This window comes from Macaca fascicularis, chromosome 12 (genome assembly GCF_037993035.2).
Source record: "Macaca fascicularis isolate 582-1 chromosome 12, T2T-MFA8v1.1".
In the NCBI taxonomy this organism is placed as follows: Eukaryota; Metazoa; Chordata; class Mammalia; order Primates; family Cercopithecidae; genus Macaca; species Macaca fascicularis.
This window is the reverse complement of record NC_088386.1, coordinates 129,503,820-129,518,165: the sequence shown is the minus strand read 5'-3', so window position 1 is coordinate 129,518,165 and position 14,346 is coordinate 129,503,820. Positions and strand designations below refer to the sequence as shown.

At 37.3% G+C, this 14,346-nt stretch overlaps 1 protein-coding gene across 22 annotated transcripts in view; it reads left to right on the top strand.

Moving 5' to 3' along the window:
* The first annotated feature begins 325 nt into the window (after window positions 1–325).
* The window catches only part of USP40 (ubiquitin specific peptidase 40), a 94,958-nt gene continuing 80,937 nt past the window's right edge, over window positions 326–14,346 (top strand). For 14 of the 22 annotated variants that reach the window (XR_012421593.1, XR_010580147.2, XR_012421591.1 and 11 more), the window contains exons 1-7: window positions 326–424; window positions 1,544–1,761; window positions 4,348–4,415; window positions 5,640–5,753; window positions 8,516–8,680; window positions 10,682–10,828; window positions 13,720–13,863. Coding sequence is in view for 12 of the 22 variants with exons in the window: in XM_005574660.5 (XP_005574717.3) it covers window positions 1,563–1,761; window positions 4,348–4,415; window positions 5,640–5,753; window positions 8,516–8,680; window positions 10,682–10,828; window positions 13,720–13,863 (837 nt within the window). In the remaining 10 variants the exon portion in view is untranslated. Of the gene's footprint in view, window positions 882–1,543; window positions 1,762–4,347; window positions 4,416–5,639; window positions 5,754–8,480; window positions 8,681–10,681; window positions 10,829–13,719; window positions 13,864–14,346 lie in introns of all 22 variants that reach the window. The other 8 variants (XR_012421594.1, XM_074010547.1, XM_045367938.3 and 5 more) reach the window with 4 other exon arrangements.

Below are 14,346 nucleotides of genomic sequence, written 5' to 3'. Positions count from 1 at the left end.
TATTCTCCCTGTTGAGATTTTCTTCCATAGTGTTAACACCCCTTTCCCTAGAAAACCGTATGTAATGAGCCTTAAAGTTCCTTATGATCCCTTGATCTAAAGGGTTAATTTTTAATAATCTTAAAAATGTGAACGAAGGAGTGCTCCCCTGCTCGAGTGGACCCGTGAACTCACCAGCCGACTTGTAAGCGAACTCACCTTTCCCGCTCCCGTTCCAGTTCCCAAACTCTAGGAGCAGAGGAGTTACATTTCCCATAAGGCCCCGCGCGAGGGGCCGGCGCTCCAGCGGGGCATCCTGGGAAGCGTAGTCCACGATCCATAAATCACTTTCAGGAGACCCGCCCTCGCCAACATGGCGGCGCCCAGTTGGGGCGGGTTCGTTCGCTTCGCGTTTTGGCCGGGGCGGGGGTCTGGGCTTTAGGCAGTAAGTGCGGCTGGCGGCCGGGGATCCAGGGAGGGACTTGGGAAGCGTAGGCACAGTGTTGGTGGTACAGCCTGAGGAGGGCGAGGCGAGAGGCGGCCCAGGCCTGCCTGAGGACGCGGCGCTCTCCTGGAGTCGGGACAGTGGTGTCGGGCCACGGGGACCTCTGCCTTTTCGCGCCCCTGGGCCTGTGGTGGCTTGGAAGGCCCCGGCCTCGGCCGGCCGTAGGAGTTGGGAATTCAGGAATGCAGACAGCGAGCTCGAGGCCAGACTCTCGAGTTGTGTTTTTTATAGTTTTCTTCTGAGGAAAAGAAAAATAATTGCATTTCAGCGCTTCCTGTCTCTTGGCAACTATGCTAGGCGCTTGACGTTTCTCATCTCCAAGTGACCCTCCGCCACACCCGATGTGAAACCTTGGGGAAGTCACCTAGGCCCCCAGGCCTAACGATGGGATTAGTGGGTACATATTGGAAGGCCTTTAGGCTCGATAATTTTAATTGCAGTCTTCCCCGCCCTCCGCCCTCCTTTCCCCCTCCCCCGCCAGTGAACTTCTTCCGGCCCAACAGCTTCGGGACTATGTACTAAACTGCTCTAAAAAAAAGTTACCTTGATCCGTTTAATTTAAATGTCATAATCTGGTATATAGTACTGAAGAGTGTGACAAGCAGAGATTTTAGTGAGTGAGTCTAAGAATCTAGGGTTGACTTTGCCATCCCAGCAGTGGATTAGTTGTGGTGACGGGTTTTCTTTTTTAAAAAAATTAGTGATGTGAACGTTCCTTTTTAAAAACAGCTATTACTTATTTTGGGCCAAACCCTGTACACTAAGTGCCCTTCTTTCGTTATGTCATTTGACAGTTTAAATGACCTGAGGAGACAGATGGTATCCCATTTTACACATAAGAAAACAGATTAACATATCCAGGGTCACACAGGTACTTAGGATCCTGACAGGGATGAAAAAAGCCTAGATCTTGCTGCCTCCAAAACCCAACTACTGTACATAGAAACAGTAGTCCTGTGTTCTAAGAAACAACAGAATCAACTCCCAAGTGTAAGGTGGGGGGTTTTGGGGAAAATTTATTTTAAAAATAAAAGCATTTATATGTCACTTTTTTTTAAGGGTAGTATTTAGTTTCACAATGTTTGGGGACCTATTTGAAGAGGAGTATTCCACTGTGTCTAATAATCAGTATGGAAAAGGGAAGAAATTAAAGACTAAAGCTTTGGAGCCTCCTGCTCCTAGAGAATTCACCAATTTAAGCGGAATCAGAAATCAGGGTGGAACCTGTTACCTCAATTCCCTTCTTCAGACTCTTCATTTCACACCTGAATTCAGAGGTATGCTATGTTACGTACGTTTGACTAGCAATATGTACCATCTTCTTTACATGTAATTAATTATGCAAAATCACAAATGGACCAGTTATCTTAAAGGTATATTCTACAGTATGTGTTTATTGTTGCAAATGTAAGATATAAATTGGTAATTCCCTCTGCAGAGAAATGTGAAACTTAAATATATCCTGGGTGATTACAATAATGTTTAGTAAAAAAATAAAAAAGCAATATATTTCTTTTTAATTCCTATAATTTGAAGTACAACATAAAGACAATTGTCATAAGTATCAGTCTTCATTATTGTCACACTGTTTGAGTTTTAAAATTTCTCCAGAATAGCAAACAGTTAAGCCAGAGTTATCCAAACAATTATATCTACCTTTTGGAGTGGGGAAGGGTATCATACTATTTATATGGGTCCACAGTCGTTCATACGTACACATTTCTGAAATCTGGAAAGCTTACACCCTTATCTGATCTCACCTGAAGTTGTTTGGCTTCAGAACCAGACCTGGTGTGAGGCTATTTACAGTTTTTAGTTATCTCATGTAGGTGAATATTCATACATTCATTACAGTAATATTAATCTGTTTGATTAATGGAAACTGTCCCAGACCCTGCTGGGAATGTAACATTTTATATATGTATATATACATATATATGTATATATATAAAAAACACTTTTTTCATATTATCTTTATAAACTCTGGAAATTCTGAATTCCAAAGACCCAGAGATTTTAGGTAAGGGATTGTATCCAAGAAACAGACCCACAACTCAAATTAGCTAAATTTGAAAGGGGGATTATTATAAGAATATAGGGGATCTCAGAAATCAACTGCAAGAAGCTAGCCTGACCTTATTGGACCCTTGATTTCTTGCCCCTGTTTCTCTCTCTTTATTTCTCCCATATCCCGTCTCTGCAAACCAGCTTCCTCCACAAGGGTCCTAGGAGCTGTGTTCCCATGGGCTCAGGGTGAACATTACTTTGCCTTCACCTGGCCCTGATTGGGGTCCCCAGCACTACATGGCTTTGTAGCTCAGCTTTCCACAGTGTCTCCATATTAGGAGGACAGACAGCCTGACTCATCCTGTATCTGGTTTGCCATGTTCCTCTTCCGTACTACCACCACATTTATCAAATCTTTGTGGTTCTTCTGTTGCTTCTAAGCTTAGAAAGACTTCCTGCCTCCAGATATTTAGTAAATATTTACCGCTGTTACCTTCCCAGGAGCAATTTAATGGATTGGATTGCATGTGGGATTTAAGTGGTACCTCTTAGCCTTGACTCAATCCCATCCATAAAAATATCTCCCTGATGCAATCAGTAATTCCACCACTAGAAATTTCCAGCACTAATAAGTAGATTCCTAATAGGGATAACACTTTTCCAGGTTTTAATATAGTTGAAGTTAAAGGACAACTTGAAGTAGAAACGTAGCCTCAAAGGGACTGAGGAAAATGGTCAAGTGTAGGGCGGGTCACGGAGAGTACCATTAGGCAAGAATAGTACTGAGAGTCACAGGCCAGCTTCCTCTCTAGCGAAGGGGATTAAGCACATGATTTGACATCTTAGTGCACAATGTGCACTGCTTTTATAGCTTAGCCAGAATCCTGATGCTGATTGACAGGGAGGTATAATTTGGAAAGGATAAGGACTGTCAGAGAACTGGGGAAGAAAAATTTTGGAATAGTATTTTAAATAATAGGGCTAGATTGGGTTCCATCGTACTCCATTACAATGTAGCTGAGAGTACTGGGAGATTATCATAAAAGTTCTTGTATGGTTTTATGCTTTAACTTGTAGATTTGTAGTTCATTTTTGCCCAGTCCCAGCACTTAGAAAGAATATAACATTCATTAACAGTAAGCACTAGGGCAGCAGTAGTTTTTCAATAGGAGACACATTTATTCCATTCCTTGTATCCCTGGAGTATATCAGAGTTCCATAGTAAGAGTTCCTACCTGGGCTTGGATACAGACTTCTCAAAAGATTCAAATATGCCCCGTTGGGTGGCACATCACCTAGATGCTGGGTGATAAAGAATTTCTGAAATTTAAGCACATGGGGTTGCCAACTTCTTCTTTTTCCAGCTAAGACCACTGTCATCTGTTATTACCTTCAATACGGAAAAGACATTTTCACACCAAAAAAAAAAAAGGGCATCTCAGAGTAAAAGGGGATCCTTCCCACAAAAGGATGGTTGTTAGCCTTACGTGTGGCAGGAAAACCGCAACACTACTGTATTTCCTAAGATTCCTTTTGGCTTTTGGTACCTGATGCCATAGACAGTGGGAAGCCATGAAAGATTTCTGATGTTACTGTTTTTAGTTTTATGCATAAAGATTATTTTCCTTTCCTAGAATTAGGAAATGCTGAAGCCTTAGCATGCCACTTTATTTTCTTAGAGTCACTGGTTAAAAATGTTACAAGAAAGTAAAGTGCATAGAGTAAAGGTATAAATATTGCCACAGTCATATTTCTGAATCTACTTGATTTTACTTAAAGGTGGTCTTGGCTTTCTAAAACAATTTTTTAAAATGAAATAATGTCATTTGCATCTCTGATTCTACCTTTTTGTATAGAAGCTCTCTTTTCTCTTGGCCCGGAGGAGCTTGGTTCATTTGAAGATAAGGATAAACCTGATGCAAAGGTATTACCTCTATGATTTACTGGGGGTGTTTTAGAGTATTCAGGACATTTTTTTAAAAGAAGGAATTAAGTGACTTATTCACAAAACAATAATTTTATTAATTATCAAATATGATCTTTTCCGAAAGTGATTTGGCCTATACCCTGTGGGTAGTGGAATTTTACCTCTGAGAAATAATCACTTTTCCAAGTACAATACTGCTACTGCTTTAGAAACATGTAGCACTCTTTACTATGCTTATTCTTTCTTCTGGTGAAGGAAATATTTGCAGAACATCCACATTAGCTTCCCCCAGAAATCTATTTAAAGCACTTTTTTTGCAACAATACCCACCCCACCCCCCCCCCAAAAAAATAGAGACTGGTATTCTTTTCATTTGGTACTCTGGAAATAAATTGAGTAATGAGTTAATTTATTATTTTGTTTGTTACTGTGTTGATATTAAAGTGCAGATCTAATCACGTTCCTCCCTGCTTAAACATAATTCAAAAGTTTCTTACCATGTTCAGGCCCAAATTTGTACTTCTTAGGAGTCTTTCATGATCTAGCCCAGTGCTTCTCAGGCTACCTGTATGGCAGAGGACCTGTTTTTGTGTATTTCTTTTTATTCCCAATCTATTGCAGATTAGCACTTTTGTAGTATATGATAAAAATGCCATGGGAATGTCAAATTGCCATTACAATTTCTAAATACTTATTCTCCTTTCAATAAAGTCTGGCCTACAGACCAGAGTCCAAGCAACGTTGCTCAGTCTGCGCCAGCCCTCACCACATCAAGTAAGGCAGGAACTCACTTGGAGCCAGGAGAAAGTGAGGCAGGGTGTGCTGAGAACTCCAGAGTGAGATACAGTATTGTGCCTGGAAAATTTCTACAGAGGGGGATATTATGTGTATCAGAGATATTTTAAAGAAATATTGGACTATTAGAAGGGATTCAAACTACTGTCAATCTGTAATCAATTGAGTGGTTTATTAGGATCTATTTGAGTTTTAATGTTTATCTGAACCATATCAAGGTAGAAAACTCCAAATAACTATTATATTTTGGATTGAATTAGAATTTTCACAGAAGAACTGAATCATAGTTTTTCCTTATAATAGGATATTTGTAAACTTTCTTCTGAATGAACTGGGAGATATAAAAAAGCTAGTATGCAGTTGTTTTCAAAAGCCTCAATCAACACTTAAAGAATTCATTTAGAAATGTGTTTGTTTCTCATTCAGGTTCGAATCATCCCTTTACAGTTACAGCGCTTGTTTGCCCAGCTTCTGCTCTTAGACCAGGAAGCTGCATCCACAACAGACCTCACTGACAGCTTTGGGTGGACCAGCAATGAGGTATGAGGGTCAGCTCTCTAAGGAAGAGTTACCAGCAGTAGAGGAAAGAATAAGGCTGGTTTAATGTTATCCAACTTCCTTTAATTTTGTCATAGGGTCTCAACATACTGTTTGAATGTTTCCTTCTCACATTAAAAAATTATAGGCCAGAAATATATATTTTTAGACACTTGCTGTATACAGTATTTTATGAATAGCTATGATTTGGGGCTGGGGAGAAGATTAGAAAAACAGGGAGAAGTACAAGAGCTGATTTTTACAGTTTCTACCCTAAGAGTCTTTATGTAGTCTGGTTGAGATACAACACCTATTACATGGAGATTACCTACCATTTATATAGAAAACTGTTGATGAGGTTTTTAGTCTTTGACCAACTGGATGTAATGGATCAATTACATTGTAAGTAAATTTTTAAAAATTCTGTGTTTGTTGTGTGCTTTGTTTGAATCCACATGTTCTGATTTGAATGTTTGCTTCAGTCAAAAAGTGAAATGGTTCTTGGCGGGTCTTTTTATTCTTCCTGTCCTGACTTTCTCCTGACCTTCTCCATTTTCTTTATGAATCTTGTTGTATATGTGGGCTTTCTCTCACTTTCCTGTTTGGGTTCTAAAAGGAATTCTACTGTATACAAACACTACACACTTGTCAGCAATGAGTAAAGGTGCTTGTTGCAAATATTGATGAGCTGTTAGCTATACAAATCCAAACAAATCCCAATCTACCATTTTTATATGGAATAGATGGATGTATTCCTGTAATGACAGGTACAGGCAACTATCATAGAATTTAAAGAGCAAACAATTGGAATAGTGTTATATTGACTTTAACAGTAAACTCTGCAGGGGGGTCTTCTAACCAGGAACACTCCTTAACTAGGTGATACTGTGTGATTAAGGAGGTAAGGCATGGACTTTGAAGCAAAATGGGGCAATAATACATTCCCTAAACAAGTATGTTAAATTTCTGGTGTAGGGCTGGTACTTGGGGTTAATCCCTTTAAAAAAAAACGCTATATTGAGATATAATTTACATGCCACAAAATTCACTCTATTTAAAGGGGTTTTTTTTTTTTTTAGCATATTCACAGAGTTGTTCAACCATCACTAAAATCAATTTTAGAAAATTTTTACCACCCCAAAAAGAAACTCCATACCCATTAGCAGTAACTTTCCATCTCCCTCAACTCAGCCACTGGCAACCCCTGACCTCCTTTCTGTCTCTATGGATTTGCCTATTCTGGACATTTCATAGAAATGGAGTGATGCAATAGGTGGTCTCGTAACTGTCTTCTTTCACTTAAGGTACTGTTCTCAGGGTTCATTCATGTTGTGGTATATGTCGATACTTCATTCCCTTTTATTGCCAAATGAGAGTCTATTGGATAGATATGCCGCATGGTTTTTGTTTCTTTTTTTAAATCTAGTCATTAGTTGATAGATTTTTCTTTGTTTTTGATAATGAGCTTTACTAAGTTGCTGGTTTCATACTTCTTAATGCTGTGAATTTTTGTTTGTTTGTTTGTTTTCTAAATAAGGTCTTACAGAAAACCCTCTAGGACTGGACCTGCAGTGGTAGGAGAAGGTCTCTGTGGTACCTTTGCCAAGTGTAGGATTGTTTAGGAACAGAGCTTGAAAACTTCCACAAGTTTTCTATCCCATCATAGCTAGTGATATTAGATAAATTTACATCCTTGAGGGTCTTCTATTTTAAAAGGCAAGATAGGAATCCTCCAGCTTTCATCCACTTTATCTGCTGCTCTTCACACGAAACTATTTTTTTTTTTTTTGAGTTGAGGTCTCACTCTGTCACCAGCCTGGGGTGCAATGGCATGATCATAGCTCACTGCAGCCCTGGGTTCAAGGCATCCTGCTGCCTCGGCCTCCCAGGTAGCTAAGATTTTAGGCATGAGCTATTGCTCTTGGTTGAAACTTATTTTTGAGTTGTCTTCGTTTATTGCCTCTGCTTCTGAATTCTCCATTTGTTCCTCTCCTTCCTTTCTACTTTTTTTGTTGAAGTCAACAGTGACATCCCTGTGCCAAGTCCAGAAGACACTGTTCTCAGCAGAAGGAGCTCTCAGTAGCACTCACCACCCTCCTTAAAGCCCCAGTTCTTCCTGCTTCCTGGGGTCTCACTCTCCTGGCTCTCCCCGCAACTGCTCTTCCTCCTCTCCTCCACTTCTAAGTCTTGGTGCGCCCCTTGGTTTGGTTATAAATTTTTCTTAAGGAGAAGTTCACACACAGCTGCATGACTGATAATGGATTAAAGCAAGTTCCATCAGGATTTTTTTCTCAGTAGCACTGAGTCTTGTTTTAGTTGTTTTTACTTCAAAGCAGTACATTCTAGTTCTTTTCTATTGTTGATAATTCAGACTATTCAGCATGTGCTCTGATTTCAGTGAGGTGTTCCTGTGCAGACACTGCCAGCTCTTAGACACTGGTCTGTGCCTAGTGTATCCCTCTCTCCTTACTGAGGCATGGCCATGTGTATGGTTTCCCACAAGAATAAATGGACATTCTGGGTGTCAAAGGAATTGAGTTATATGTACACAGTGAACACTGCCTGTTCATATTTTCATTGTTTAGTATAAATAAAGATAGGTGGTAATGTCTTAACCAGCTCACAGCTTGTTTTGCTGAGTCATTCTTATATTTGATCTTTGGATTGCTTGATAAATCTTGAGTTTTTATTGACTAGTGTTTTTTTTTTAATGTTTTAAAAAATCTGAAGCCCAGAATTACATCTAAAAGTTACCTGTTGTGTAGGAAATGAGGCAACATGATGTGCAGGAACTGAATCGAATCCTCTTCAGCGCTTTGGAAACTTCTTTAGTTGGGACCTCCGGTCATGACCTCATCAATCGTCTGTATCATGGAACCATTGTTAACCAGATTGTCTGTAAAGAGTGTAAGAACGTCAGTGAGAGGCAGGTAAATACGCCAGAGTATTTTAGTAATAAGTTATGTTGTAAATTATAATTCATGTCATTAAATGTGTGATCTATAATACCACACAAGGATTAAAGTGTTTATTACTAAAAGTAATTTACTGAGTTTTTTTTCTTCTAACTACACCTAAATCATGAGCCTATAATCCAGATTTCTCCATCTAGATTGAAAGAAGCAAATATCTTGAAACTTAATCTTTTATTCAGTACTCTAATATTTGGAAAATAGATTTGGGGATATTTACAAATAGAAGACTGTGGCCTCATGTGAGAAGCCAATGTCATCATGGTTGGAATATTGTAAAGAAAGTTAATTAGGGAGGTAATAAAAATAGATAATACTGAGGACCGAGGAGTGTTTAATTTGACAAACATCTATAATTAAATATTGGATTTAGTTTATTAATATTCTTCAGAACGTTCATTTATATATGTGTGCTTCAGTTTATATATTATATATAAAGCTATTGTAATCCTGTGTTAATTAGTATAACCTTCAGTTCTTCGTAATGACACATATTGCCCTTTTAATCTAATTGGAAATTTCCTCATGTAAATACAATCCTGTTTGCCCTACAAATCTTATATAGTCAATGATTTTTATCACTGAATTCATCACTGATCCTTTAATAAAAGGCTGCTTTGATTATTTATGCCAAGAAAGTTTGTGTATTTGTATGAGGACAAAATTACCATTTTCAAAGTGTTAACTGCTTTTTTGAAAATAGATATGTATATAAAAATATGTGATTTTCAGGAGGCTGAGGCAGGAGAATTGCTTGAACCCAGGAGGCGGAGGTTGCAGTGACCCAAGATTGCGCCACTGCACTCCAGCCTGGCGACAGAGCAAGACTCCGTCTCAAAAAAAAAAAAAAAGTGATTTTTTAAGTTTGGAAATAATTAAGATGTTGTGTGTGTTTTTGAATTACTGCATGCTTGACTTAGCTATGATGTAGTAAATCAGTATTTTCAAAACAATATATGTAAGACCATTATAAATTAAAGACATTAACTTTTCACATATATATTATAAACCATATACTGTATAAATGTTACTTTTAGTACTTAAAATTTTCACCATGAGTTAATCATTTTCATTCCCCAAAATCTCTTAAAATAAAGCTGTTGCACACACATACAGAACTATAAATATGAATTACATTTGCCAAATTGTAAGTGCTTATTACTAGAAATATTGTGATTCAAATGTAGTTATAGCAGATTTCATAAACCCTCTTTTTACAAAATATTCTCTTGAATTTTCATAGGAAGACCTTCTTATCCTAGCTTAATGTAATTCTTTTTTTTGAGATGGAGTCCCACTCTGTTGCCCAGGCTGGAGTGCAGTGGCGCAATCTCGACTCACTGCAACCTCCGCCTCCCAGGTTCAAGCAATTCTCCTGCCTCAGCCTCCCAAGTAGCTGGGACTACAGGCATGCACACCACACCCAGCTAATTTTTTTGTATTTTTAGATATGGGGTTTCACCATATTGACCAGGCTGGTCATATAATTTCTTTCCTTATAACTTCTTCAGTATATCTTAAGGCAACCCTAGCAAAAGAAGATAAAGAAATGGAGTTTACATTAGAAAATTCAACCCTGCCCTTGCTCTTACAGTCTAGTCTAGAGTCTAAAACAGTACTGTGTACCTTGTATATATGCACTTCTGAATTCAGATATGTGTTTTATTGTGGTTTATATTTCCTCATAAAACATTTTATTGCATCTGCAGTAAATTCATAAACTTTTCTTATCAATTTTTTTCTGATATATTTTAAGCTAAATTATAGTTCTATTTCAAAAGAAGGATATTTAGCGTTATGAACTTCACAACATCTAATCAGGAGATCTACATCTTTATTTGTAGTGTTTTAGAAAACATATATCTGATTATTCCCAATATATGTGTGAGTTGGTGATGTGTTTATGTGTTTGTAAACCTCTGAAATTGTTTTTCAATATTATATTCATGTCTATTTCAGGAAGACTTCTTAGATCTAACAGTAGCAGTCAAAAATGTATCTGGCTTGGAAGATGCTCTCTGGAACATGTATGTAGAAGAGGAAGTTTTTGATTGTGACAACTTGTACCACTGTGGAACTTGTGACAGGCTGGTTAAAGCAGCAAAGGTAAAGACAGATACCTGCTTTTTCCCAGGGTCCCCACTTTGTACTTAGTATAAGTCAACTTGTATGAAAAAGTCTTGAGGATATACTTGAAGCTGTTGACACTAAGGATTGAAAAGATATTTACATCATTATCTGTATTTTAATTTTTTACAATGAAGAATTTTTAAGGCTTTCAGCCCAACAGTACACCCAACTTCCTTCTCTCTGGGGAAAAGTTTATTTGTACCTCAGTGTTTCGTAAGTATCCCTCCTTTTTGCAATTACTGTTGTGAAAAGAGATGTATATATTTTTATTTCTGCCACTGAGAAGCTTGTTGAGCTTTCCTTTTGTTTACTACTTTCTTTGTTTACTACTTTCTTTGTTTACTACTACGAAAATAGATGGCTTTCTTCATTTTCTTAATATACAGTTATTTTATAATCTTGACATATGTTCTTCCTCACTCTGGCAAATCCAATATAGACTTACCTCCTCCGCCAGGTGGGAGTATTTAACTTGCTAATTAAGGAATTTAACAGAATGCTTCTGGTTTTCTTTCTGTACAGTCAAGCAAAATATAAGACGAAAGAAGGTCAGGACTAAAGCAACTGATATCTTTTGCCATGTGGGAGCTGAGAGAGAAAAGTAAAACAAACCAATAAACATAGAATTCTGACATTTCTCAAATTTATTCATCACATTCATATATCAGTAGCCATTCCTGTAGTATAATTCATAGTTATTTTCCTTTCCAGGAAAGAAGAGACACTTTGATAAGAGGAGAAATAAGAGACAACTACTGTTTAGCTTAGTGGAACACCTCCCTGGTGTTATTTTCATGCATCCTAAGTTTTGCACATTCCAGCTCTTTTCTGATATGGCAGGGATTTATTATATCAGCACTTTGGCCTTTCTGAAAATCCGTGTGCCACGTATTGGTGTTTTATCCCAGTACTGATGTGAGGTCTCTCTCTGTGCTTTACTGGCCAACCCTTTTGGGTCCAGGATATCTATTTGTTCTAAGGGAGACTGACATCTGAATAACTCTTTTTGGAGGACAGATTTTTAAAAAATGTTTTGTAGGTTTTTTTTCCCACTTTATCTTCTAGCAGCCATTCATTTATATTTCCTTTTCACAATTCCCTGTGATTTCTCACTATGGAATTGTTCTTTAATGTATTTTTTACACTCTTAATTTCCACCGAAAGCATTACCAATGCTAGTTAATTGCTAAATACTAGTAATTCATTAACGTTAATATAAAAATGATTATTATAGATAAATGTATCTATATCTACGTATGTATATTAATACCATTTCCTCTGGTCTGGATGTGCTGTTTCTAACCTTCTCTGGCCTTCCTTCTCAGCTTCTTGTACCTATGGCCAATATGGCATCAACCCTGCTACTGTCGTTATTATCTGCAGTGGTGACGTTCCCACTGCCGTGGGTGATGTGATGAGCTGTTCATAAACATCATCAACTTGAGCTCAGTTCACTCAGTGGTTACTGAACATTGTCTTAAACAGCTACCATAAGAGACATATTTATGTTATGCAGTCACTTCATTATGACAGAGATAGCATTTTTCCTATAGCTGACAATTATTGAATTTTTCCAACAAATAAAATGAGCATGGAGATTATAGATGAAACAATAATAAAACCTTACACCCTATGCCTATAGCTTTCACAGGAAGATTGAGCTTTATACTGTTTCACCTGTATTTCCATCCAGTTTTTGCCCCTTTATCAAACCCAAAGAGAGAGGTTCGTCATTTGCTTATTTTGTATTTCACCTTTGGTGTATGAACTTCAGAGTTTGGAATAGTGTTCGAAAGAGACCTACACATTCAGCTTTTGGTTAGACTTCATGTTCACGTTAACAAATAAGAACCTTTTGCTAAACAAATGTAGTTTTTAAATATACCTTTTATCGCATTTCTTTAATTCTCTTTCAGTAGAAGTTTTTTGATCTTGATACTTCTAAATTTATATTCTATGCATTGGATTTGTTGCATTCTAAGTTTATGTTTGACTATACTGCTAAATAAATGCAGATTTTCTTGTCCTAAGCAGTCTTTTCTCAGCCATATTATAGTAGAGTTACTCAGTTTTTTTAGATGCATTTTTAGAGCTTGTTTGAAAATCTACCATGTTGTTATATTGCTGGGGTTTTTTTGTTGTTTTTTTTTGTTGTTTTTTTTTTCATTCAACTTGTTTTTTACCCACTAGATTTGTGGAACTGTTTCTTAAAATGTATTTTTAGCACTATTAGAGATATATGATTATGGGTAATTTTATATATCAGGGAGGACTTTTTTCTCCTCACAGACCAGTAATCCCAGAGGCTGGGCACAGCTGATACTCTTAAAAAGCAGCTTAATCCCAATCAATAGATCTTAGCCCTTGGGGAAGTTAGAGGCCTTCTGCAAGTCTCATGAAAGCTATGATTCTTCTCCTCAGAAAAAATACATATGCACATACAATTTTTTATCATTTCACATCCTTTAAAACAGGTTCATAGGTCTCAGGTTGAGAGCTCCAGTTCTTCACTGATTAAAAAGAACTGTAGACCTGCCAGGTAAAGTGGAGACACCAAGGATGAAAGTGAAAGGCCAGAAATTGGGCAGGAAATAGGCACCAGTCATCAAATACTATTTCAGGATATCAACACTAAAGATAAAACTAGCTTATAAATTATTAATTGTAAGCACAAATGAGTGGCTCTACCTTTAGACCCATAAAATAGATGAGTTGATATCGAGTTATGTTGAATCCATGGTAATGAGTTGATGTAATATTTCTCTTAGACCTGTGTCATAGGTTGTTTTTTCAGACTTTAAGAAACATTATATATCCTTTTATATAACCCTGTTTTTAAAAAGCTTTGTAAATTTTTCTTTTAACAGTCGGCCAAATTACGTAAGCTGCCTCCTTTTCTTACTGTTTCATTACTAAGATTTAATTTTGATTTTGTGAAATGCGAACGCTACAAGGAAACTAGCTGTTATACATTCCCTCTCCGGATCAATCTCAAGCCCTTTTGTGAACAGGTTTGAACTATTTTATTTTTAAATTCTTTCTTTTCCCCTCTCAAGACTGAATCTATTATTGACCTGATTTTCAGTTGGTTTATTGTGAGAATCTCTAAACCTTGGCACTATTGACATTTTGAGTTAAATTATTCTTTGTTGTGGGAGACTGTCTCATGCATTAGGGTGTTTAGCAGCATCCCTGCCCTCTACCTATTGGATGACAGTAGCATCCTCACTCCCCCTCCCTCAGTTGTGACAACCAAAACTGTCTTCAGACAAAGCCAAATATGTCTCCTGGGAGGACAGCATGGGCAAGATTGACCCTGTTCAAGTACCACTGATTTATTTACAGTCATTTTGAATTTCCAAAGTATAGATTTGTTCCCTTCTTTTTATTAAACCCTTCTTTAAAATATTTGAAATGAAAATTTAAGAACAAAATTAGAAGTTACCCTGCATTTAGAAAACTTATGATTAATTGGTACCACTGATTTGGATTTA